Source organism: Furipterus horrens, unplaced genomic scaffold (assembly GCF_987537825.1).
Source record: "Furipterus horrens unplaced genomic scaffold, mFurHor1.1.pri manual_scaffold_1, whole genome shotgun sequence".
NCBI classification, from domain to species: Eukaryota; Metazoa; Chordata; class Mammalia; order Chiroptera; family Furipteridae; genus Furipterus; species Furipterus horrens.
The window spans coordinates 62,222,738-62,250,725 of NW_028327171.1; the positions used below are offsets into that span (position 1 = coordinate 62,222,738).

At 39.6% G+C, this 27,988-nt stretch overlaps 1 protein-coding gene and 1 pseudogene across 1 annotated transcript; both read left to right on the forward strand.

The window, feature by feature from the left end:
• Positions 1 to 544: 544 nt before the first annotated feature.
• SELENOT (selenoprotein T) lies at positions 545 to 27,706 on the forward strand. The gene is made up of 6 exons (XM_090275824.1): positions 545 to 796; positions 17,822 to 17,932; positions 19,034 to 19,160; positions 23,982 to 24,069; positions 26,207 to 26,360; positions 27,090 to 27,706. Exons 1-5 carry the CDS (start codon positions 660 to 662, stop codon positions 26,329 to 26,331), a joined length of 588 nt encoding a protein of 195 aa, XP_090131950.1. The 5' UTR covers positions 545 to 659; the 3' UTR covers positions 26,332 to 26,360; positions 27,090 to 27,706.
• LOC150021222 (heat shock factor protein 1 pseudogene) lies at positions 20,603 to 23,700 on the forward strand (annotated as a pseudogene).
• Positions 27,707 to 27,988: the final 282 nt, after the last annotated feature.

Here is a 27,988-nt window from a genome sequence, read left to right on the forward strand (position 1 = left end):
GATGAGATCACGTGATGTCTCATATTTACTTCCCTAGGGGAGAAGAATTATAGACAATCAAGATAGAATAAAATAATTGTTCAAGGTCATTAATGGGTAATGTATTATGTTTTTGTATGAGTGTAAATTTCTAAAGGTCTTCTTAAAAAAAAATCTTTCATGACAGAGCAAAATTATAAGATCAAATGTATGTTCATAACAAGGCATCTCAAAAGAGTTATACATTCCACTTAGGAGGGCCTGGGCTTTCTCTTTTCTTTCCCACACCTGAATCAATACTGTTTAGCAGGTGTTCCTAAGTGTCTCAGGCAGATAAATGTCTGAATTAATGAAATTATATGTAGAACCCAGGTGTGCCCGGAGCTACAATTAATTGGCTACTCTGATATCCTACCAGCTGCTTCTTTTCCAACCATCTTCTCTCTTTCCACTCCAGTCTCTGCACACATCCAAGATGGTGTGTCAGGAGAGAGAAGTAGGTCACTCTCCCTCCCGGAGCAGGCTTGCGCAGGCAGCGGGGTGCGCAGGCGCGTTCCGCCTTCCTCGCCGACCTTGGCAGGTCGCGCCTGCGCTGTGGAGAGCAGCTCAAAGGCCTTGCTGAGCCTTGGGCTGGATGCAGTCTTAGTTTGAGTGCGGCTGAAGTGGCTAGTTTGAATAAGATGAGGCTTTTGCTACTGCTCCTGGTGGCGGCGTCTGCGTTGGCCCGGAGCGATTCCTCGGCCAACCTGGGCGGTGTGCCTAGCAAGAGATTAAAGATGCAGTACGCTACGGGGCCGCTGCTCAAGTTCCAGATTTGGTGAGTCAGGGCGCCGTGCTGCGCCGCTGTCGGTACGCAGCGACTCCGCTCAGTGCCTCTCGCTACGCGAGGCCCCGGTTTTGCGGCCTAGCGGTCTTAACCTCACCCTGCCCGGAAGAACGGCGCCAGCAGCCTTCCGCAGCCTGCCTTCTCCCGGTCCCTTCCCAGGAGGGCCAGGCTTCCCTCCTTTCCTCCAAGCACAACTGCTCGCTTTTGGGGTTCCTAGAATGGTGGGAAATGGGGAAGGGGAGGGCATGAGAAGGTTAAATACTGAAAGGCGAGGACCTGGGGACACTTGTCACTACTACGGACCGGTCGGCAGTGTTACGCCATGGCTACCCTTGTTGCCTGTGGAGCTGGGCGGGAGTCGCCGCAGCGTTGGCGGAGGATCTCTCAGCGTTTGCCACCCAATTCACTTACCTTCTCCCTTTCCCCAGGGATATGCCAGGCAGTCTAGTCACCGCCCCGCTAGGTGAAGGTGAATTCGGGTCGCGAATGATAGACGCCTTTTTCTCCAGGACCTACCTGCTGGGTGACTGCGGAATGTGGGAGTAGTGCTCCTAACAGGCCGAGTGCGCGGAGAGGACTGGGGAAGCTGATTCTCAGTTTGCAATTTCCAGAGTGTCTTTGCAAAAGGAGTACACTGCTCTTCTGACAACCGTTCCCTCTGGGACAACTGGATCTTCTCCCCCATTCTCTCTACACCCATCTCCGGGAGGTTGACTGCCCTGGCGTCTCTTTGTACCTTTCAGATTTCCTCTTCCGCATGCAGAGAAATAGAAAAAAAACCCATTAGTTTTCGACTTCGTACTTTAAATGATTTTGTTGTTACCTAGCTAAGTATTAGAACAATTATACATTGTAATAAGGTAAGTGGGTTAGGGGAAAGTTTGAAAGACTCAGATTTAAAATAAATTTTAAAAAGGTAAAATCGCAGAAATTAGAATTATGTATCGCAAAAGGTGACTTTTTTTTTTTTAAAGAAAGGATGGTCATATTAGTAAATATTCAGATTCCTCATACTTTGGAATATTGGTGTTAGCCAGAATGCATTTCAAGTCATCTTTTTCAAACTTCATGTAGTAATTAAGGGTACTAGAAGTTTAGGTTTTCTACTTACCAAACTAGCTTTTTGCTTCATCTTTATAAAGACTAAGCAAATCTTTAAAAATAAAACCAGTAAGTGACCTTTACGAGTCAGAAGATAAGATGGTGAGACTTTATTTTTGGAGTGAAAACTAAAATACTTGCAATTTTTGTGATTAAAAAAAAAAGCTCTCTGTACTGTTTACTATGTGCCTGACATATATCATCTTTCATATTATACTGCAAATGCGAGATACGGCTTGAGCATTTATATACTTTTTTAATAAGAAGCTGACTGTCATATTTTAGGAACCTATAAATGTAATATTGTTAAGGTTTAAATGTGATACTTTTGGATTTAAGTAGTTTTTAAAAAGACTGCAATTTCCACATTATGTAATTTTTCTATTTTCTACCTTTGTATCTCTTGGTTTCACATGTGCTTTTCACAAAATACTCTTCTTTTATGGTTGCTTACGTTGGAATAATTGTCACAGTAACAAGTGTACCTTCCAGTAAGGATATTCATAACAACTATTTAAAATATGTAAAAGAAATGTAGGGAAGAGCTTTAGTCTTTCAAATTAAACTTTAAAAAATCTTAAGTAATGTATTGACAGTTGAACTTTTGATACTTAGTTTTTGTTTCTTTTTTTTTTCCTTGTTCTTTTTCTTTTTTCCTTTAAGGACACACTTGTCCCAAAAGCCTAACAAGAGTTTTCTTTTGCAGTCGCTCTGAGCATGCAGAAGTGCTTTAGATTTTCGTTTGTTCTTTTTTTAATCTGTAGATGAGAAATAACTTTATTAACAGACCTACCAAATACAGGTAAATTTAGCTTTTTTATTACTTTTTCCCATAGAAATTAATTTTTATATAGTAAGGTAAATATTGGGTTTCTGGTTTTGGTAGAAACCCTGGGACGTTTACTTGCAAGATTGTTTGGGAATGGAGAGGAAGCTAAGACAATTGAGGATGAATACAGTACATGAAAATTCTTTTAATTGTATTTGAAGTCTAAGTGCTGTAAATGCAGTTTTTCATTAATTACCACTGTTAGTAAAGGAGGGTACTATTTTTATTTTCTTTCGATTGCTTTTGTCCCTTATTTTATATTTCTTATGAGTACTCTAACTTTAGCTTAATAGATTATTTGATAGTGTACCACTTTCGTAATTGCTAATAGAACAAACAATTAACGACACACAAATGGAATTGGAGGGAGCGCAGGCGTGCAAAATAGCTTAAAACAAATTTGATTATTCTACATTCATGTAAATATTCATTCAATAATTGCTTGGTCCAGGAACTAAAGATACTATGGTGAACAAGACAGATATGGCTCCTCATGAAGCCTACAAAAATGACACAGTATTACTTTTTACATACCTGAGTGTTTGGTTTATTATGTCAGTTGAGTGAGCAATCCAGTTGGGTAAGTTTGAGGACACTGATTTCATATTTGAGGGAAAAGTTTATCCTGCTTATTTGGATGTTTAAACATTGAACATAAAAAAGGAAGTTCTCTACTCAGAACTTAAAATAAAGTTCCCTTCTCATATTTTCCTGTCTTGTTATTTTTATGTGTAAATGTATTCTGACAGGTAATGTTTGGCATGCTGTTTGTATGCATGCTTTAATTTCCCCATATATGTGATTTAACATGTAATCATATCTACAGTATTTAGTTGTTGCAATTTAAACTACAATTAATACTTATTTGGATATGTGACAGTTGGTTTACTAAGAATAGTAGATAAAATAAAGATTTCAAAACATAAGTAGAATATAGGAGAACTTTCCAGTTTTTTGTTAATTTAAGGGTCCATTGCTATATTTTTAGGACAACCAAATTATAAGTGGAGTCTTAAGACATAAATGAAGTGACTAATAAAAGAAAAGAGCTTATTTTAAATTTATGCCTGCTCAGCTTTTGCTTTCATGGTATGGAGGTAAGAAAATAAAGACTGATTTAGATGTTGATACTGATCAAGATAGTAAAATGCTGAATTGAAGAAATCTGAGAAGTTGTGAGTTGTAGAGATCAGGTTAGTTACTGTAGACTTGGTAGTTGCATGTTCAACAAATATTTGAGCGTCTACTTTGTGTAGGCACTTCGCTTGATGCTGGGAATTCAATTCAGTGCTGTCATAGATGTTACAGGCAAAAGTGGAAAGCAGTCATTAATCCATGGACAACACATTTAAATTACAGTTCTGTTAAATGCTGTGAAGGAAAGTTATAGTGTGGCTTGTAAGAGGCCTAGTTAGCAGATCAGAGAAGGTTTCCATGAGGAAATGAACTTTAAACTGACATTTGAAGGGTAAAATTTATTTAGAGAGAGCTTTCAAGGAAGGGAATAACATGTTTAGTGGCCTTGTAAGTGGGAGAGAACATAATTTCTTAAGGAGGCTAAAGTGGTGAGGACCCTGGACCATTTGGCAGGCCATGTTGAGGGAAGATAAGCTAGGATCTCTGTGGAAAAGGCATTACAGGGGACAAAGAGTAGATGTGGGAAAACGTTTGGGGGACTGTTGGAGTGACCCAAGCAAGAAATAATGGAGCTTGAAATAGAATGGTGGTAGCAGAAGTAGACAGTAAAGGGTTCAAAGATCTTTAGGAGATAAACTTGAAACTTGGTGGTTCTAGATGATGGATTACATATTTGAGGAACACAGGAGTGTCAGAGATGACTCCTGAGTTCTGGAGCAATGCTGTGTCATTCACTGGAATGATAAAGGAGACAGATTTTATAGATTTTTTTGTGGGGGGATGGGGAGGGAAAAGGAGGAATCCTGAATTTTTAAGACTGAAAACACAGGGGAAAATTCTACAGAATAATTTCCATTTTTCCCAGATAGCCACAGTAACTGAAACTAAAAACTTAAATAACAGTTACTGTGTTTCACCAAACTTAAGATATGTAAAAGACACCATTTATTTTATATACCACCCAGAAGAAGAAATACTGCCATTTAAACTGTGACACACTAATAATTATAAGATAAATCCTGATTATATATTTATTTATTAAATATTTTATTGATTTATTTTTAAAGAGGGGGAGCGAGGGAGAAAGAGGAAGAGAAACATCGATGTATGAAAGGTACATAGATCGATTGCCTCTCATACACCTCCAACTGGGTACCTGGCCTGCAGCCCAGGCATGTGCCCTGATTACGAATTGAACCAGTGACCTTTCAGTTCACAGGCAGGTACTCAAGCCACTGAACTACACCAGCCAGGGCAAGGCCTGATTTTTTAAAAAGATACTAAATAGAGGGAAAGTATTTGGAATCAATGAAATAAATGAGTAATAAATAAGTTAATTCCGATAATAGAGTGATAGTGTTAAGAGAGAACAAATAAATTGTGGCTACTACAACTACCACTACATTAAATTTTGAAAGTTCTGTAATGTTTACATGGAATTTTAATGCCATTTTGTTTTACCATTTTAAACAACAAATAACTGCAGTATGTAACTGAATACTGTGCACATAATAGTTGTTCCTATTTAATAATGAACGAAGTATTTTAGTTCAAAGCTTTTAGATGTAGGTAATGGTTTTAAAGGGTTTAATCTGTTACAGAAAACTGAAATTTGTTTACAGTTTCCCATTACAGTAAGTGGTAGAATTCAAATTGAATGTACCACTTAGAAATACCAATATAACCTCATAAGTTTTGAATTAGGATAGTTACTGAGAAATTGTGCATTTATTGAACCCGTAGTTTGGAGTTCCAGGTTCTTATTTTATCTGCCTCGTATCTTCTGAATGACTTTCAGGAAAAGATTTAATCTCTGTAACTTTCAACTTGTTCATATGTAGAATCAGGATGTTGGTTGCATTCCAGTTACTTCTAGTATCCTATTCTATTTTGTACTGTTAGGAAGCTTAAAAGAAAAACCCGAAAGCATGCATATGTGTTTCATTTATTTTTTTGTCACTTAAAAATTGTTGTTGGAGCTCTCGTGTTCCTCTAGTAGTCACCTTCCATGCTTTCCAAAAAGGAAGTTTTCTTTTTATGTATATGGGGCCTGTCCAGAAGGTATCAGTCATATAATATGAAAAATAAGAGGTTTATTGAAGAAGATACAAAATACAAGAAGCATTGTGCATAGGAAAATGATGCCTCAGTCACCTTCAAAGCAGTCAACTAGGGACCTTACACAGTTCTCCCAATCGCCATCAGCTGCCCTGTTGTATTTTTGTGAATCTCATCAACAGTCTGAAATATCTTCCCTTTCAAAGATGATTTTAGTTTTGGGAAAAGCCAGAAGTCACAGGGCACCAAACTGGGCTGTAGGGGGGCTGAGTCACCTGGGTGATTTTATGTTTCACAAAAAAAAGCTACACAAGCCATTATGCATTGTCATGGTGATGCTGCAAGTCACTGGTTGCCCATAGCTGTGGCCTTCTGAATCATCGCATAATTTCCATGGAGGAATGTTCAAGCTTACCATAAAATTTGATGCAGATTCATTGCTCTACTCGCTCAGTCATTTTGAATGTGACAGCCACACAGTACATACACTCACTCAACAAGTCCACCGCTCCCACTGTGAACGCAAGTGCATTCCAGTCCACTCTCCCTGGCTGCCAGGTTACATAGATGTCATGCAAACCGGTCTCGTATTGACAGTGGCTTTTTCTGGACAGACCTTGTATACCTTACATTGATTGGAGTGTAGCCTGGGATTGGTAAGGAAGAAAGCTTCCACATAGGTTTTAGCAGGAACTGCTGATAACCAAGTCCTCGTTTTTATGCCCCCCTTTTTTTCATGCCACTTTTCCCCCTCTTTTGTTCAATTTCCAGGAAGTTATGAATTTATTTACCGTAATAGTTGGAAACCAGTTTGCTGGGAGAGAGAGCAATACAGTAGAATGTTCTGTTCTAAAACAGGGCGCAATAGAGGACTTTAAAATCCAGAGAATAGAAAGATTGCCTATTCAGGGGAGTTGGAAGGCTTTGCAGAGGAGGAAATGAAATCTTGAATGGTATGGGGAACTTTGTAAGCTAAGGGAAGAATATATGCAAATGAAGCCTTACTCAGCATAGAGGAGAGGAGGGGACAGAAAATGAGGAAAGCTGGAGTCAGGTAATCAGTTAAAAACAGCCAGGATAGTGTACATCCTACCATTTATCAAGTGCTCATTATTGTAATTTATTATTTGTGTTGTCTGATACTGTTATGAGAACTTAGTTAAATAAACTTTTGAAACTTTATTCTGACTTTCAGCTTAAAAAATGCAAATGGCTTTCTAGCTATGAAAAATAATACATGTTTATTGTATGTGAGCACTCCTGTTTGTAATTTTTTTTAAAAGCATTTATGAGAGGTGCAGGTGTAGTATAGAAAAGGGGAAAAAGCATGCTGGCTGGCATCATTAATTAGACTGAAAACATGAGGGACTTTAAAAAACACAATCTATTTGGAATAGTTAGCGTGGACAGAGGATTTTTCTGTATTTCCTAAATTTCCTTTCTATTCATTATACATAAACTATCTAATTTATATGCAAAGGCTTTTAGAAAAGTATTGTGTGAAAAATATTTAAATCAAGCAATTGCAGAAGTTGACTACTAAGATATTTCTGTATTACTAGAATACTAGAAAGAGATTTGCAATGTGATTAGAACTTAAATTTAAGATTTCAAGCTTTAAATTTACTTCTTAAGGAACTTTGATCCAGGAACAGAAGGAACAGGCAGCTGCTGCAACGTATTTTTAGCATGTTTAGGTATTTGTTGAAGGTATACTGTAAGTCATAGTTTTATTCACTGACCCAGAAAAAATGGAATACCTTGAAAGAGGTAGGTGTGGTGGTAGAGGTAGAATGATTACTGGCTCCTTACCATGTATGTGTGCCTTTAACATTTTGCCCACCTCGATTAAACACTAGGTGTGTTTTATTTTCTGTCAGCAGTATTGATTGCTGTTTTAAACAGAAAAATTGTTTTGGGAAAAAAGTTATATAGGAAAAAAATTCCTTGGTTTTTCTTTACGAGTCTGGAGGCAACTATAAAGAAGTTTACTTACATATAAATAAACTTGTCTAAAGATATGTTTTTTGTGTGTCTCGTAAACTGCTTGCTTTTTCAGAAATAAGAAAGGTACAGTTTTAAAGTCTTTTGGGCCAATTCTATTTGGAGTTCGGTGCAAAGATCTGAGACTCAATTGAAGATACAGGACTGGAAGAACTGAGGATAGAATTAGGTTTCTAAGCACTGTAGCCAGAAAAGTGGGTGACTGCGAGGAATCTGACCAATAGTGTTGTCTACACATCAACACACCTCAAGCTAGAGCTCTTAGAGCTTTCCTGGGTGAAGGATTGAAACTCCCAGAGCAAATGTGAGGGACTTCTCAGGACCCACAGTCTTAGATCTCCTTCAGGGAGAATCTATGTCCTCATCATGGAAGAATCTCAGAGATCTCTGTGACCAGGAGGCCAACTGTATGGGCAATTGATTATGGCATTATAGACAAAGAGAACATACTTCCTGAACACTTCCTGGAGTCTGATGGAAGGGGCCTAGGATTTCACATCACAAAGTCTGTGTTCTAGTCTCACCCCGGACTAATGTCACTCACCTCTACATACCCACTGCCTAATAAAATGTTTGACACATGGTAGGCATTCACTAAATATTTGAGTGAATTAATAAATGATACATGAATATATAACCATGGAAAAGTCGCTTGATCTCTCCATGCTTCATGGTTTTCTGTTCATCTATAAAAAAAGAAGTTTCAACTCAATTAACTAGGTCTCTAGTTCTGAAAATACTGCCTTAAAGGTTAGATACTATCATTTTATTTTTTATTTTCATTTATTTTTTTATTTTTTAAGTATATTTTATTATGTTCTTACAGTAGTCCCAGTTTTTTTCCCCATTGCTCCCCTCTGCCCAGTACCTCACTTCTCTCCAGCAATCCCACGCCCCTTAGTTCATGTCCGTGGGTCGTGCATATTAAGTTCTTTGGCTTCACCCTTTCCTATATTATTCTTAACTCCCCCCTGTCTATTTGATACCAACCAATTATGCTTCTTAATCCTGCACCATTTCTCCATTTCTCCCCCTCCCCCCTCCCAGCTGATAACCCTCCAAATGCTCCCCATTCCTATGATTCTGTTCCTATTCTGGTTTGCTTAGTTGGATTTTGTTTTTATTTTTTAGATTCAGTTGTTGATAATTGTGAGTTTGTTGTCATTTTAGTGTTCATAGTTTTGATCTTTTTCTTAAGTAAGTCTCTTTGACATTTCATATGATAATGGCTTGGTGATGATGACCTCTGTTAACCTTTACCTTGTCTGGGAAGCACTTTATCTGCCCTTCCATTCTAAATGATAGCTTTGCTGGATAGAGTAGTCTTGGTTGTAGGTCCTTGCTTTTCATCACCTTGAATACCTCTTGCCTGCAAAGTTTCTTTTGGGAAATCAGCTAATAGTCTTATAGACACCCCTTTGTAGGTAACTCTCTGCTTTTCTCTTGCTGCTTTTAAAAATCTCTATCTGTAATCTTTGGCATTTTAATTATGTGTCTTGGTGTGGTCCTTTTTGGGTCTAGCTTATTTGAGACTCTCTGTGCTTTCTGGACTTGTATGTCTGTTTCCTTCGCCAAATTTGGGAAGTTTTCCTTCATTATTTTTTCATATAACCTTTCCATTTCTTGCTCTTCCTCTTCTCCTGGCACCCCTGTGATTTGGATGTTGGCAAGTTTAAAGTTGTTCCAGAGGTTCCTAAGCCTCTCCTCATTTTTTTTAATTGTTTCCTCATTCTGTACTGGTTGACTGTTTATTTCTTCCTCATGTTTCGAATCGTTGATTTGAACCCTAGTTTCCTTCCCTTCACCATTGGTTTTTGTGGATTATGCTTTGTTTCATTTAGCATAGCCTTCACTTCTTCCCTTATGTGTTTGCCATACTCAAGCATATCTGTCAAGCCTGTGAGCATCTTTATCACCAGTGTTTTGAACTCTTCATCTGTAAGGTTGGCTGTCTCCCTGTCACTTAATTCTCCCACTGGAACCTTGATCCGTTCCCTTTTTTGGGCCATACTTCTCTGTCTCCTCATCTTGACAGGCTCCTGTGTTTGTTTGCCTCTGTGTCTTAGGTAAACTGTCGCTCCTGTTATGTTGTAAAGTGTGGAGCCTTAGGTACTCGTTAGTACAGGGTGACCTGTTTCACCACGTTGTGGCGTTGTAAGGGGGGGGTCTGAGAGGGAACAATTTTGCTTGTTCAGCACTCGCCCCTTTTCCAGGCACTTTTCCCATTTCCATATGGTACTGATGCCTCTCTAGCTGTTGCCCTGGCCATCGTTCCCAGAGTGGGTGGGTCTGTGGACATTTTAGGACCACGGGGGCCCTTTAAACAAGCAGACTCTGCTGAGAGACCGGCAGTTTTTTCCTCTGCCCCATCCCCTACTGGTTTGCACCGTCAGAACCAATGAGGCTTGATTTTCCCTGGTGCTGGGACCATGAGCTGCGTGGTCTGGTGAGGAGCTGGGAACGCTCCCCAGGTGTCCCTATCGACTTTTTAAAACGTGTGATTGTGTTTTCTGCTGGCCTGCCACTGTTGTCGCTGCTACCACCACTATACCGCGTCCTCTTTGCCCTGGCTCCGCCCCTCCTACCTGTCTGGATGAATATTTCTTCTTTATATCTTTGTTTATTGGACTTCCATGCAGCTCAATTTTTGGAACTTCTGGTTGTCTCTAGTTTTGAGGTAATTGTATTCCTTCTTAGCTGTGCAGGGAGACGCAGCATATTTGTCTACCCCTCCATCTTGGCCAGAAGTCGATAGTATCATTTTGAATAATCAACTTCATTGTAAACACCAGTCCAAACTTGGGCATTGAAATCAGGTGGCATTTCTTTGTTTCAAGGTAGGTTGGGACATAGAGGATCTAGATTATTTTTATAATAGGAGCATCACTAAGAATTTTTTATAGAAAAAGTACTTGTGGCAACATATAAATACTTGATGAGTCTAACAATGGTAATGATGAAATATTGGATAAGTTAAATATTGGATAAGTTTAGAAAGATAAGGTGTCTAGAGATTTATAAGTTCTTTTATTTAATTGTTCTATTTCAGTTGTCTCATCTTTCCCCCATTGCTCTCCCCTGCCCCACCCACCTCCTCCCTTTCCCATAGTCAGTCCCTATCCTGTTGTCCATGTCCATGAGTCATTTACATTAGTTCCTTGACTAGACCCTTCCTCTTCTTTACCCACTTCTCCCCTCCCCCCCCACCCCTCTTGTCACTATTAGTCTGTTCTTGTTTCCATGCCTCTGGTTCTATTTTGCACGGTTGTTTTGTTCATTAGGTTCCTGTATTGGGTGAGATCATATGGTATTGTTCTTTCACCGCATGGCTTATTTCACTAAGCATAATACTATCCAGTTCCATCCATGGTGTTGCAAAAGATAGGAGTTCATTCTTTCTGCTGCATATTATTTCATCATGTAAATGTGTACCACAGTTTTTTGATCCAGTCATCCACTGATGGGCACTTAGGCTGTTGCCGGCATTTAGTTATTGTAAATAGTGCTGCTATGAACATAGGGGTGCATAGGTTCTTCTGAATTGGTGTTTCAGGATTCTTTGGGTATAATCCCAGCAGTGGAATCACTGGTACAAAAGGCAGTTACATTTTTAATTTTTTGAGGAAATTCCATACTGTTTTCCACAGTGGCTGCACTAGTATGCATTCCCACCAACAGTGCATTAGGCTTCCCTTTTCTCCACATCCTTGTCAGCACTTGTTTGTTGATTTGTTTATGATGGCCATTCTGACCGGTATGAGGTGGTATCTCATTGTGGTTTTAATTTGCATCTCTCTGATGGCTAGTGATGTTGAGCATTTTTTCATATGCTATGGGCCCTCTGTATATCCTCCGTGGAGAAGTGTCTGTTCAGGTCCTTTGCCCATTTTTTAATTGGACTGTGTGTCTTCTTGCTGTTGAATTGTGTAAGTTCTTTGTACATTTTGGGGATCAAACCCTTGTTCAAGGTATCATTGGCAAATATGTTTTCCCTTTTCAACTTGCTGATGTTTTGTTTCACTGAGCAGGAACTCTTTAATTTGATGTAGTCCCATTTGTTTATTCTTTCCTTTATTTACCTTGCCCTTGAGATATATCAGCAAAAATATTGCTGCGTGGGATATCCGAGATTTTACTGCCTATGTTTTCTTTTATGACTTTTATGGTGTCACAACTTACATTAAAGTCTTTTATCCATCTTGAGTTTTTCTGGAGTATGGCATAAGTTGGTGTTCTAGTTTCATTTTTTTTTGCATGTTCCTATCCAGTTCTCCCAGCACCATTTATTGAAGAGGCTCTTTTCACTCCATTTTATGTTCCTTACCCCTTTGTCAAATATTAGTTGACCATAGAGACCTGGGTTTATTTCTGGGCTCTCTATTCCATTCCATTGATCTATATGTCTTTTTATGCCAGTACGAGACTGTGTTAATTACAGTGGCCTTGTAGTATAGTTTCACATCAGGTATTGTGATTCCTCCAATTGTGTTCTTCTTCCTCAAGATTGCTGTGGCTATTTGGGCTCTTTTTTGGTTCCATATAAATTTTTGAAATATTCTAGGTCTGTGAAATATGTCATTGGTATTTTAATAGGGACTCTGTTGAATCTATAGATTGCTTTGAGTAGTATGGACATTTTAATGGTATTGATCCCATCCATGAACATGGTATATGCTTCCATGTATTTGTATCTTTCTTAATTTCTTTCTTCAGTGTTATGTAGTTTTCTGAGTACAGGTCTTTTACCTCCTTGGTTAACTTTATTCCTAGGTACTTTATTTTTCTTGTTGCTATAGTAAATGGGAATTTTTTCTAGTTTCTATATCTCTTGATACTTTATTGTTGGTGTACAGCAATGCCTTTGATTTCTGAATATTGACTTTGTACCCTGTTACTGTATTTTGCTAAATTCACTTAATAGGTTGAGTAGTTTTTTAGTAGAGTCTGTAGGGTACACTATCATGTCATCTGCAAATAATGACAGTTTTACTTCCTCTTTTCCAATCAGGATGCCTTTTATCACTTTTTCTTGTCTTGTTTGCTGTGGCTATAACTTCCTAGACTATGTTGAATAAAAGTGGAGAAAGTAGACATCCTTGTCTTGTTCCTGATCTTAGGGGGAATGCTTTTAGTTTTTGCCCATTGAGTATGATGTTGGCTTCAGGTTTCTCATATATGGCCTTTATTATATTGAGGTATGCTCCCTCTATTCCCATTTTGCTGAGTGTCTTCATCATAAATGGGTGTTGTACTTTATCAAATGCTTTTTCAGCATCTACTGATACGATAATGTGATTTTTGTCTTTATTTTGTTTATATGGTGTATTACATTTATTGATTTGCAAATATTATACCATCCTTGCATCCCTGGGATAAGTCCCACTTAATTGTGGTGTATGATCTTTTTAATGTGTTGCTGAATCTGGTTTGCCAATATTTTGTTGAGGATTTTAGCATCTATGTTCATCAGCGATATTGGCCTGTAATTTTCTTTCTTTGTTGTGTCTTGATCTGGCTTTGGAATTAGGATCATACTGGCCTCATAGAAAGAGTCGGGGGGTCTTTCCTCTTCTTGGATATTTTGGAATAGTTTGTGAAGGATAGGATTTACTTCTTCCCTAAATGTTTTGTAAAATTCCCCTGTGAAGCCACGGAGTCCAGGGCTTTTGTGTGCCAGGAGTTTTTTTGATTACTGCTTCAGTTTCACTAGTTGTTAGCGGTTTATTGGTTTTCTGCTTCTTCTTCATTCAGTTTTGGGAGACTATATGTTTCCAGAAATTTGTGCATTTCACCCAGGTTGTCAAATTTCTTGTCATATAGTTGTTTGTAATTTCTCACAGTCCTTTGTATTCCTGTGGTATCGGTTGTGATTTCTCCTCTTTTGTTTATGATTTTTTTTTGTTTGGGCCTTCTCTCTTTTTTTCTTTTTTCTTTTTTAAGTATATTATATTGATTATATTGTTACAATAGTTCCAATTCTTTTTCCTCTCTTTTTTTCTTGATGTGTCTGGTTAAAGACTTGTCAATTTTATTTATCTTTTAAAAGAACCAGCTACTGGTTTTATCATCCTTTGACTTGTTCTTTTAGTCTCTATGTCATTTAATTCTGCCCTGATCTTGATTATTTCCTGCGTTGTACTCGCTCTGGGCTTTGTTTGTTGTTGTTCCTCTAGTTCTTGTAGATGTAGGGTTAGGCTGTTTGTTTGAGATTCTTCTACCCTTTTTAGATAGGCCTGTATTGCTATGAACTTCTCTTTCAGAACTGTGTTTGCTGTGTCCCATAGGTTTTGGCCTGTTGTGTGTTCATTTTCATTTGTTTCCAGAAACTTTTTGATTTCTTCCTCGTTGTCATTGTTAACCCAGTCATTATTAAATAGCATGTTATTCAGTTCCATGACTTCGAATGTTTTTGAGTTTTTTTCTTGAGGTTGTTTCCTAGTTTCAAGCCATTGTGATCTAAGAGGATGCTTGATATAATTTCAGTTTCCTTGAATTTGTTGAGGATTGTTTTGTGTCCTACCATGTGGTCTGTCTTTGAAAATATTCCATGTGCATTTGAAAGGAATGTATATTTTGCTTCTTTGGGGTGAAAGGTTCTGTATATACAGTTGAGTCCATTTGACCTAGAGTGTTGTTCAGTGCCACAATATCCTTGGTGTTTCTTTGCTTGAAAGATCTGTCCATTGTTGACAATGGGGTGTTAAAGTTTCCTACTATGAGTGTGTTGCTGTTGATATCCTTCTTGAAGTTCTCCAAGATTTTCCGTATATATTTGTGTGCTTCTATGTTGGGTGCATATATGTTTACAAGGGTTATATCTTCTTGATGGATTGTTCCCTTAGGTATTATGAGGTGTCCTTCTTTGTCTTATTATGGCCTTTGTTGTGAAATCTGTTTTGTATAAGTATTGCTTCCCCAGCTATTTTTTTCATGTCCATTTGCTTGAAATATTTTTTCCATCCCTTCACTTTCAGTCTATGTAGATCTTTTGTTCTGAGGTGGTCTCTCGTAGATAGCATATATGTGGTTCATGTTTTCTTATCCATTCAGCTACCCTATGTCGTTTGATTGGTGCATTTAATCCATTTACCTTTAAAGTTATTATTGATTTGTACTTATTCATTGTCATTTTTCCCCTTTGTACCTGTATTCCTCTGCTTCTTTATCTTCTTAAAGCAGACCCTTTAGTATCTCTTGCAATTCTGGTTTGGTAGAGATGTATTCTTTTATCCTTCTTTTCTGGGAAAGTCCTTATTTCACCTTCCATTTTGAGTGAGAATCTTGCTGGGTAGAGTAGTCTTGGTTGCAGGCCTTTGTGTTTCATTGCTTGGAATATCTTTTGCCATTCATTCCCTTTTGGCTTGTAGTGTTTCTGTTGAGAAATCTGATGATAGCCTTACCGGTGCTCCCTTGTATGTTATTAGCTGTTTATCTCTTGCTGCTTTTAGGATTCTCTCTCTTTGAATTTTGCCATTTTAATTATGATGTGTCTTGGAGTGGGCCTCTTTGGGTGCATATTCATTGGGGCCCTCTGTGCTTCCTGTACTTGTCTGACTTTTTCTTTCATCAAGTTAGGGAAGTTTACTGTCATTACTTTTTCAGACAGGTTTTCTGTCCCTTGCTCCTCTTCTTCTTTTTCTGGTATTCCTGTGATATGGATATTATTATGTTTCGTGTTGTCCTGCAGCTCTCTTAAAACCTCTTCGTTCATTTTCAGCCTTTTTTCATTTTTTTGCAGTGTCTGGGGATTTTTTTCTATGTTGTTCTCCAGCTCACTGATCCAATCTTCTGCTTCATTTAGCCTGCTTTTGATTCCTTCTGCCATGTTCTTCAATTCAAAAACTGTATTCTTCATTTCCTCCTGGCTCTTATCAATAGTTTCTATGTCCTTTTTAATGCTGGTGTAGTTCTCAGTCTGGCTGGTTTGGCTCAGTGGATTGAGCGTCGGCCTGCGAGCTAAGTGTCGCTGGTTCGATCTTCCAGTCAGGGCACATCAGAGAAGGAAAACTCTGACTCCAAAAAACCTCCGCTGCCTTGCGGCATACCTCTTCAGGGGAAAGGCTAAGGGAGTAAACCCCGACAGAAAATCCGGAGCCGGAGTCCCTAAGGCGGTTTGACGTTGTAGTCAACACCGGCGACTCCTGCGGCGCACCTGAAGCCAAGCTGTATTGACTCGTCTTTCCCTTGGACCCTTCAGCTGCGAAGAGAGGGGGGTCTGCTGCATGGGCAACAGCAGACCCTCCATATCACCCTGCCCAAGCTCTGTAGCTTCAGCTTCACTGGAGAGGACACTCCAGCGTCATCGCAAGATGTCGATTCAACACGGGAGGAGACAGATACCGTGTCACTCCCGAGTCGGACTGCACAACCATTCTCGGCGGTGCAGATAGACTCTTAAGAAGCTACACCATCGTCTCTCAAGACGGACAGCTGCTGATACCGATAGTTCTCAGTAAGTTCCTTGTAGCCTGCCTGGAGTTCTTTGTAGTTCCCCTGGAGTTCTTTGTCGTTTTTTTTTTTTAACTTGCTGAGTCATTGAGCTTCCCTATAATCATTATTTTGAATTCCATGCCTGATAGTTTGCTTTCCTCTATTTCGTTTAGCAGTCTTTCTGGGGATTCCTCTTTTTCTTTTCATGGGGGAGTTCTTTGTCTCCCCATTTCTGTGACTCTTCTTGTTTGTTTCTGCTTCTTAGATTGATCTCCTTTGACTTCCTGTTTTCATGTTGTGACCTTCTGTTGTAGGAGACCTGTGGGATTCAGTGATGCAGTCTCCTTGATCTCCTGACTTTGATGCTCTTGGGATGCCCTTTATGCTATTTATTTGGGTTGTCTGGTTGTACTTTGATTTTGGTTATTGTTGTGTTGCTCTTTGGTAGGTCTTTCCCTCCAGCTTGCCGACTGAGAGTCACTCCTCCCACCACATCTTGTACACTGTTGTAGGGATGCACTTTCTTTGCTTCCTGGATCTGCCCCTGGTAGCGTCAGTTCGTGCCCCACTCTGGGCCTAGGCAGCCTGTTTGAAACTACCAGAGATCTGCCTTTGTCTCCTTTAGCTGTTAATCTATCAATATTAATGCTTCTGATTCATGAACATAATATCTTTTTGAGTCTTCTTCAATTGTTTTGATCAGTGTACTTTTTTCTTTCTCATATATGCACTCTAATAGTATTTTCCCCCTTTACTTTTTGGAGCAGTGTACATCATATCTTCATAGTCTAGCTGTTCAGAGATTTTAATGAAAATTATTGGATGCTGTTGACTTAATTTTTGGAATAATGGTATGGATTACTGTCATTACTGAAAATTGTCTTTACAATCTTTGTGTTCCTTTGCAAAGTAGAATCACATTTTAGAGTTAAAAGGGATATAAAAGTTATTTAAGTTCCTCTTACTGTGATTAAGCAGGTGTGTTTGCCAAATTAGGGCAGAGTAGGAATAAGAACTCAAGTTTCATGTCAAATGCCTTGGTATTTTTTTAAGCTTCTTGTGCCCGTTTTGAAATTACCTATTTCAGATGAATAAGAGTTGTTTTCATTTCAGTAATTATGTAGTCATTGATTTTTTTAAAAGGGAAATTGATTTGTAAGTGCAAAATACATTGACATATGTGAATAGATACTTGCTGTTGTCCAACAATAACTCAAATCAATAAAGCTTAATATTCTAATGGAAGGATTTACTTGAGGGTGAGGTAACTTAAATATTTGAAATTTGTGGGGGGAAAAAAACCTCCTTATGCCTGACATCCAGCTTAGTCATTATTAATTGCTACTGTTCTTAAGAAACACTTTTAATTTTGGTAATTTTTAGGCTTTCCCTAACTGTAGAAGTAAATCTAGGCATATTCTAAACCACTTATGGGAAGCTCTTTTGTTTTTCTGCAGTGTTTCCTGAGGGTATAGGCGGGTGTTTGAGGAGTACATGCGGGTTATTAGCCAGCGGTACCCAGACATCCGCATTGAAGGAGAGAATTACCTTCCTCAACCAATATATAGGTAAGTAAATTTTAGTAACTTAAAAGGAAAATACTTTGTCTTTATAAACTTTTGTGAATTAGTTTAATTAACTTTCCTTAGTTATTATAGTTTCTTAGCTGGTTGTAATAACATACAGAGACCACTGTTTCATAAATAGCAAATATAGAAGAATTTTTCTGTAAAAAGAAAAAGAGTATCATTTTCTAGATGAAAACCCTTCAGAAGATAGGTTTTTTTTCTGTAATTGTTATTGACTACGAATTCCCAAGTTTTTATAGTCAATGGTATAAAATTCTGTACTGTTAGTAGTATTTTTTAAAGGTTAATGCTATATACTCTAACATATAATTTTATGTTAGCCCTGGCTGGTTTGGCTCAGTGGATTGAGCGTCGGCCTGCGAGCTAAGTGTCGCTGGTTCGATCTTCCAGTCAGGGCACATCAGAGAAGGAAAACTCTGACTCCAAAAAACCTCCGCTGCCTTGCGGCATACCTCTTCAGGGGAAAGGCTAAGGGAGTAAACCCCGACAGAAAATCCGGAGCCGGAGTCCCTAAGGCGGTTTGACGTTGTAGTCAACACCGGCAACTCCTGCAGCGCACCTGAAGCCAAGCTGTATTGACTCCGTCTTTCCCTTGGACCCTTCAGCTGCGAAGAGAGGGGGGGTCTGCTGCATGGGCAACAGCAGACCCTCCATATCACCCTGCCCAGGCTCTGTAGCTTCAGCTTCACTGGAGAGGACACTCCAGCGTCATCACAAGATGTCGATTCAACACGGGAGGAGACAGATACCGTGTCACTCCCGAGTCGGACTGCACAGCCATTCTCAGCGGTGCAGATAGACTCTTAAGAAGCTACACCATCGTCTCTCGAGACGGACGGCTGCCGATACGATACGATACGATACGATACGATAATTTTATGTTAATTTTTAATTGATTTAAAATATATAAAATATTTTTATTTTAAAACTGTACAATAAACTAGTTACTCTCTTTTTCATTAGTTACAATTAATAACTTCTAGATTTGGTGTCTAGAAAATGTCTGTACATACACACTTGAGTTGTGTTAAGTAAATGAGTAATTGTGGCTTCTGATGAATTTTTCTTTTCTTTTGATAGACACATAGCATCTTTCCTGTCAGTCTTCAAACTAGTATTAATAGGCTTAATAATTGTTGGCAAGGATCCTTTTGCTTTCTTTGGCATGCAAGCTCCTAGCATCTGGCAGTGGGGCCAAGAAAATAAGGTATGTAACTTAATAGCTTTAGCAGCTCTTAAGTTTTTAGGTTGTCAATGAATAAATTTTAATTAATTTTTAAAAGTACTTGTTGCTGATTCACCTGTTTACATATATGTATATATATTTTAACCTAAACCACTTTTTGTTTCTGGGCAAGGCACTTACCCTCCCTTGGCCTTAGTTTTCATATTTCTTTAAGAATGATTAGATTTTAGTTTTTATTATTTGAAAGATGGGGACGTGTTACTTTAGTGGAACTTGGGCACAAAATAATTGAATACCTGATTTTGATTATTGTTATTAGGCCTGATCATATCTAGCAAAACATAATATATACATAATGTAGGTCTTTTATACCAACTGATACAGGTATTAATGGGTTTGCTCACGTTAAAAATAGGATTTCCACTGAATTGTTCTTATCAAAACATAAACACACACTCTGTTTTTATTGTTTATCTTTTGACCCGTTTATGGTAAATCTGTTCAGCAAATTACCTGAAATGATCAATACATACATAAGACTTTTGTACTATTTTTTTTTTTTTTTTTTTTTGCTAGGGTCCTGTTGCAGCATACATTCTTTCTAGATCTCTTTTTCATCTGTTTTACCTAAAATCTTCTTTTTTTGGAGGGTCTATCTTTCTGCTGTAAGAAATGGAACTAGTTTTTATTTCCCTTTTTATGAGATTGCCCAGGTTTTCCTTCTAAGAAGGAGCCCTGTGTGGCCTTGTCCTTCAGTTCTAGGCTGAGACTACCTTTAGATGACTCCTACATAGCTGTACTTCTTTTTCTTAGGGAACCACTTATTTCTCTTAGGCAAAGCTTCTTAAGAAAAACATCCTCAGGTGGTGCTACCTCTAACTGAAGTGTATTTCTAGCCTGTTAGTAACAAAACTTTGGTTTTTGTAGGATTAAGAATTAGAAGTACTTATAATTTTTTAAAATACTCTATTGATTTCAAAACATCTTTAATGCATTTTACGTATGTAGACACAAAAAACTGTTGATTTGCTGTGGAAGATGAATGTACTTGAAAGAGTAGCTTACACGACACTTCTTATGTCCGTGAAAGTAGACATATTCCAAAACGCTAGGGTAACCTCTGTGAAATCAAAGCCCACCTAGCTCAAGGGCAAGGTGGGCAGGGAAGCCTCTTTCTCATCCGTTTTGGGCATTTTAATTTACTTTTCTTTAACACCTTTCTGTGAGTTGCCATTCTCACTACATCCTATTTTTAGTCAGGTGATTTTGTGAAATTAAAACCTCTCTGGGGTGCAGGCGTGAGCTCGGGGTCGCAAGATGGCGTTCGTGGTGTTGGGCTCTGGGGCTGCAGTAGTGCAGCCTGTCCTGCTTGGCCCGCCCCGCCTTGCGCACCACGCCACGCTGCCGTAGTGTCGGCACGCTGCCGCAGTGTCGGCACGCTGCGGCACCGAGCCGTGCCCCGCCCCACAGCGCCGCCCCATGCTCCACCCCGCCAACACAGCGGCTGCGCCAGCCCGCCCTGGCTTCTCTTTGTGGTCGGCTTCTCCTTGCGGTCGGCTTCTCTTTGCGGTCGGTTTCTCCTTGCGGTCGGCTTCTCCTTGCGGTCGGCTTCTCCTTGCGGTCGGCTTCTCCTTGCGGTCGCTAGTTCCACCTGTTGCTTCTCGCCTCCTTGCCTCGTTGCCTTGCCGGGTATGGATCTGCCTGTGGGCCCCCGCGCTGCGCCGTCCAGCAATGTCCCGGCCTTCCTGACCAAGCTGTGGACCCTTGTGAGCGACCCAGACACCGATGCGCTTATCTGTTGGAGCCCGAGTGGGAGCAGCTTCCACGTGTTTGACCAAGACCAGTTTGCCAGAGAGGTGCTGCCCAGGTACTTTAAGCACAACAACATAGCCAGCTTCATGCGGCAGCTCTACATGTACAGCTTCCGAAAGGTGGTCCACAATGAGCAGGGCAGCCTGGGCAAGCCAGAGAGGGACGACTCCGAGTTCCAGCACCCATGTTTCCTCCGCGGCCAGGAGAAGCTCCTTGAGAACATCAAGAGGAAAGCGACTAGCGTGGCTACAATAAAGAGCGAGGACATAAAGATTCACCAGGACAGTCTCACCAAGCTGCTGATCGACATGCAGGTGATGAAGGGGAGGCAGGAGAGCATGGACTCCAAGCTCCTGACCGTGAAGCGTGAGGAGAAGGCCCTGGGGCAGGAGGTGGCAAGCCTGCGGCAGGAGCACGCCCAGCAGCAGAAAGTTGTCAACAAGCTTATCCAGTTCTTTACCTTGCCGGTGCAGTCTGACCAGATCCTGGCGGTGGGAAAGATGCCCCTGATGCTGAACAACCGCGGCTCGTCACATTCCTTGCCCAAGTATGGCCGGCAGTACTCCCTGGAGCCCACCTGCACCTCCGGCCCCGACCCCTGCTCAGCTCCGGCCCCGGCCTACAGCGGCTCCAGCTTCTACTCCTCAGATGCTGTTTCCGGCTCCGGATCCATCATCTCGGACATCACTGAGGTGACTCCCGGCAGCCCCTTGCCCTCCCCCAGCAGGAGCATAGATGAGGAGTGGAAACCTTGTCACTTCTCTGGCGGTCAGAAGAGGGCTGGGGCCACAGAGGTGCCTGCTGATGTGTGTGCCCCGACCTGTAGGTCCCTGTTGAGTAGCCCCATGGTGCAAGTTGAGGAGGACCACCCCAGCCCTTCTAAGAGCCCCCAGGTGGAGGAGGCGAGTCCCAGGCACCTGTTCTCTTTTGTGGGGAGCCCCCTGCCCTCCACTGCCAGCATGGACTCCATTCTGCAGGAGAGTGAGCCTGTCCCTGCAGCCTCAGCCACACCCCTCACAGATGTGGGGGCCCAGCCCCCGTCAACCCTGCTGCCTTGGTGCCCTGAGAAGTGCCTCAGCGTAGCCTGCCTGGACAAGGCTGAGCTCAGTGAGCACTTGGACACCGTGGACTCCAACGTGGACAACTTGCAGACCATGCTGATAGATCGTGGCTTCAGCGTGGACAACATTGCCCCGCTGGATCTGTTCAGCCCCTTGGTGCTGGACATGAACATGTCCAACCAGGCCAGCAACCTGGCCAATATCCAGGACTTCCTGGCTCCCCAGGAACCCCCCAATCCTCTTGAGTCAGAGGACAGTAGTCTCGACTCAGGAAAGCAGACAGTGCACTACACAGAGCAACACCTGTTCCTGATGGAGCCAGGTTCCATGGATACGGGGAGCAGCGACCTACCTGTGCTCTTTGATCTGGGGGAGGGCTCCTACTTCTCAGAGGGAGACAACTATGCAGATGACCCCACCAACTCCCTGCTGACGGGCTCCCAGCCTGGCTTGCCATGACTTGCTATGACTTGCTTGGGGCTCCACAGCCACACTGGGCTGACGAGTACTGTGGGTATTTATAGTCAAATTGTATTTTGGGTTTTTACATGAGTCCTTTCCCCTTCTATAGAAATATACAGGTATATACATGGACGAGTGGACAAGACAGGCAGAGATCTCTAAAGGAAAGGCTCTACAAAAACAAACAAAAAAATCCTCTGTCCATCAGGGAGCTACTAGTGTCTTTTGGGAGGGTATAGATTTGCATTCAAAGGTGAATGAATATAATTTAATGTGCCAGAACTTTCTAACCTACTTTTTTCCTTAGTTTGTCTTTTGGGTTCCTGGACCCAATTTAAATGTGTATGTGTGTTCCCACCACACCAGCAATTACTGCACATTAGCAGGGTGTCTGAGAGTTCAACTCAATTCTTACGCTTATCTACCTGGAGATAGCATCAGATTCCACAGGTTACGAATTCAGTCCTATAAGACACACACCCCTACGCACCCCCATTCAGATGCCAGTTGGAAGCTCAAATTGTTGTGCTAAAGATTAGAGGTTCCCACAGCCTACTCCATGGGTTTAATTTGCTAGAGTGGCTCACAGAAGAGCTCAGGAAAAATATTTTACTTACTAGATTACTAGTTTATTGTGTAAAAGGATATAACTCAGAAATAGCCACATGGAAGAGATACATAGGGCAAGGTATGTGGGAAGATAGCTTCCATGCCCTCTCCAAACATACCATTCTCCTTGCATCTTTATATAAAGATTGACCAACCTGGAAACTCTTTAGTCTCAGTCCTTTTGGGTTTTTGTGGAGACTTCGTTACATAAGTATGATCAATTAAATCATTGACCATTGGCAACTAATTTAACCTCCAACTCCTCCTCCCTTCCTTTAAACTGAAATGTCCACCGCTGTAATTACATGGTTGACTTTCCTGGCAACCAGCTCCATCATTAGGCATGGTTCAAAAATCATGTCGTTAAGATAACAAAAGACTATCCATTACCATCACTTAGGGAATTCCAAGGATTTTAGGTCCTTTGTGCTAGAAATTGAGAGGAAGACCAAATATGTATTTCACAGTTTGATTTAAAATGACTTGTTTGGAACATGGACAGGTTGTATTGAATATATGGAGTTGCTGATAGTTGCATCAGTAGTCTCTTGTGAATTCATTATGTTATAAAAATAGTAAAATGAACCCTTCTTCTGGCGTTCTTTCATTAAACTTAATAAGGCTATTAAGAGATATCTAGAAATTCTCTACATCATGAATATTATGTAAGTTCTTCAGCATGTATAGAGCTGTGGATTAATGTTGTATTTTTGTTTTTCTGTGTGTTACTGAACATATGGAACAGCAGTAATAGTTTGTATAGAAACTTTCAAAGTAGAATTAAAAAGCAATTGCCAAATAAAATGAGACTGTTTAAAGGTTACTGTATCTCTAGTTGTCATATTGCTTTGATTTAAAAATGACTTTGCCTATTATACTTAACTATATTTTCTTTTAGGTCTATGCATGTATGATGGTTTTCTTCTTGAGCAACATGATTGAGAACCAGTGTATGTCAACAGGTGCATTTGAGATAACTTTGAATGGTGGGTTCTGAATAGTTTTCATTCTGTAATAAATTTTAAGTGACTTATAATGAGCATTAGGCTTTTCTATTTTTCATAATATACTAAATTATCTCTTTATATGATCTTTATATGTACAGTTCTGGAGAGCTCTAGATATGTATTCTAGGTGCTATACCCAGGAATCTTAAATTCCTGCTCCCGAACTGTTGATTACCTCTTCTTCTTGTATACTTCAGTGCTTCTTGTATACTCCAATTTGCTCCTTACCTGCAATTTCTCATTTTATTTAATGGCACCATTATCATTCTACCCTGTTGCCCATGTTAGAAACCTAGGGTAACATCACTTTCTCCCTTACTCTTTCTACCTGATGGATTACCAAGTCTTCTCAATTCCACCTTTTACATTTTTCAAAAACTATTCTTTATTCTTCATTGGCACCACCCTAGTCTAAGCTGCAATTATCTTGTTGCCCTTTAATACATTCCTTAAACCAGAGGTTGGCAAATATGGCCTATGAGATAACAATAGTTTTTACATTTTTAGAAAGATTTTATTTATTTTTAGAGAGAGGGGAAAGGGGGGAGAAAGGAAGGGAGAGAAACATCGATGTGCAAGAGGTACATAAATCAGTTGCCTCGTGCACGCCCCCAAACAGGGTACCCAGCCCACAACCCAGGCATGTGTCCTGACTGGGAATTGAACCAGCAACCTTTCAGTTCACAGGCCGGCCCTCAATCCACTGAGCCACACCAGCCAGGGCTACATTTTTTTAATTGTTAAAAAAACAGTTATATGAAATTTAAATTTTAGTGTTTATACTTGAAGTATTGAGCCCATCAATGAAAAAACTAAATTTAAATTTATTTCTCTAGTTGTATACCTATATGATATACAGAAAGCCTAAAATATTTACTCTTTGTCTTCTTACAAAAGCAGTTTGCTGACACATGCTCCAAAGAGAGTAATTTTTAAAAATGCACATTTCAGCCCTGGCTCTTAAAGCTCTGGTGATTGGAGTGTTGTCCCATAACCCGTAGGGTCGTGGGTTCTGTTCCTGGTCAGAGTGCATGCCTAGGTTGTGGGTTTGGTCCCCATTCAGGGCACTTATGGGAGGCAACAGATCAATGTTTTTCTCTCACATTAATGTTTCTCTCACTGCCTGTCTCCCTCCCTCTCCTCTCTAAAATCAATAAGCACGTCCTTGGGTAAGGATAAGAGGAAAATAAATAAACATGTAAAATGCACATCTCATCATTTTGCTTCAGTACCTAAAATTTATTAAATGTCTTTGCCTTGTTCTTAAGGTAAAGACCAGAATGTTTAACATGGCCAAAAGGCCATGTATGACATAGCCCAGAGATCAGCAAAACCTGGCCTTGTGGACCATGACTCATGTTGTATGTTTTGTAAATAAAGTTTTATTGGAGCACAGCCATGCCCCTTCATTTATGTATTGCCTGTTGCTACTTCCAGGCTACAATGAGAGTTGAGTAGCTGTGACAGATTGTATATCTGTTCAAAATGAAAATACTTGCTTGCTATCTGTCCTTTTAGTTTGTTGACCCTGATCTAGTCCCTGCCTACCTCTATCATACGACTCTTCTATATTTCAGCTATCTCTCACTTTTAATTATAATCTTTCACTTTTTATTTTTAAAAATTTAAATATATTTTATTGATTTTTTTTTTAATGGAGGAATGGGGGAAGGGTGGAGAGAGAGAATCGTCCATTTATTGTTCCACTTATTTATGCATTCATTAGTTGATCCTTTTATGTACCCTGGCTGGCGATTGATCCCACAGCCTTGGCATATTGGGACAGTACTCTAACCATTGAGCTACCTGGCCAGGGCTAATTTCTCACTTTTAATGATAGTAAATGCCATGACTCCTTTCCAGCCTCTTGTGTCTCCCTCTCATAGTAACTTGTAGTTTTAATTCTTAGTACACAATTGTGATTTTGTAGCTTTTTGTAAAAATGGTTCTTTTTATATTCTCTCACTAGAGTGTAAACTCCATTAAGAGCAAGAAGGTTAATTCTTTTGCTCACTTTTGTATCCCCAGCTGTGTACATACAATAAATATTTGTGAAAAGAATGTTCATTACAGAATCATCATTAATTGGGGATGCTGGTACTATTTATTTTTATAGATGTACCTGTGTGGTCTAAGCTGGAATCTGGCCACCTTCCATCCATGCAACAGCTTGTTCAAATTCTTGACAATGAAATGAAGCTCAATGTGCATATGGATTCAATCCCACATCATCGATCATAGCCCCACCTATCAGCACTGAAAACTCTTTGGTAAGTTGTTAAAAATATAAGAATTATGTATAGATACCAGTTCATTCTCATCACAAATCAGCAAGATACTAGATATTTGATATATTACCACTTGAGTTTCCAACTTGGAATTTAAGGGATGGATCTTTACTTCATTAAAGTTTAGAAGAGATCAAGAGAATTTGGGTCTGCCAAAATAAAGTTGTACTAAATTATTTTCAGACTTAATAATTGGACTTGTAACATAATTTTTTGACTACAAAATTCTAATGACCAGAATTGATATATTATTTTTTAAATGATTTTTTTTCTTTAGATTTTATTTATTTTTAGAGAGAGGGGAAGGAAGGGAGAAAGGGAGCGAAACATCCATTGGTTGCCTCTCACATGCCCCTTACTGGGGACCTGGCCTGCAGTGCAGACGTGTGCCCTGACTGGAGGTCAACTGGCGACCTTTCAGTTCGCAGGCTGGCACTCAACCCACTGAGCCACACCAGCCGGGGCCAGAATTGATATATATAATACTAGGATGTTTATATATATATTTTCTTCTTGGCTTCAAATAACTAGTTCCTAAGAGTACGCAAATTCTTTTAACATCCTCAAGCTAGAGAATTTATAAGCAAATATGTATGAATGTGGAGAGATAAGTGTTAACTTTTGAGAGATGTTCTCAGGTCCTCTTGATCAAGGAGTTGATTTTATAAAAGTGAAGTTTGAAATAAAATACTATTTTTCTGTGTTTTTCAGACATTAAGGGATTTTTGCAAGAGCAGCGTGACTGACTTTATGAAGGCCTGTACTGAAGACAGCAAACTGTTAGTACAGACCAGATGCTTTCTCGGCAGGCTCGTTGTACCTCTTGGAAAACCTCAATGCAAGACTGTTTTTCAGTGCTGCCACATTTTGGAATTCTGCACATTCGTGGAGTGCAATAATACTGTATAGTTATTTTTTCTCCCCCAAATCCACTCAGTTAATAGTTTTTTAAAAATGTAAACATTACTTCTTGTACCTTTTTTTCCTTAGTCATATTGAAAAAGTAGCAAAATGAGTTGGAATTTTTTTTCAAAGAGGTCTGTTAAATCTGTTGCGATTTTATATGAATTTTCCTTTTTTATAGTTTAGAATTGATCTTTTTGGGAATATAGTTGTAGTTCTCAAATACTTTATAAGAGTTTGTCAGACATCTCTAATTTGGTCATGCCCAATTTATATAGGTTTCAAAATACTGCAGATTATGAACAATGCATTATACAAGATTATGGGGGGGCGCCCTGTATGCAGAGTACTCTACCATTTGTGTGTCATGTGTGTGGGGGTGAGTGATTATCAAAGAACTACTAAAAGACCAATTGCTTTTTAAATCCTGTTCAAGTGTTTGCCTTGACCAATCTAATGAGTTAATTAACTGGGCCTTTATACTTAACTCAATAAAAAACTAAGTGGATATAAATTAAATAAAAACTTGAATTTATTGCCCAGTGTACCTGTTAACATATTTAACAGTCGTCTGCTTAAGTTTTTTTTTTGACTTACAGGTAATTTCATAAGGGAGACACTTTAGATTCATACACAATAATAGATAATTTACCATTGAAGCTCACCTCACTAAAGAAAATTTAATTGACCTTCTTCATAACAGTAAT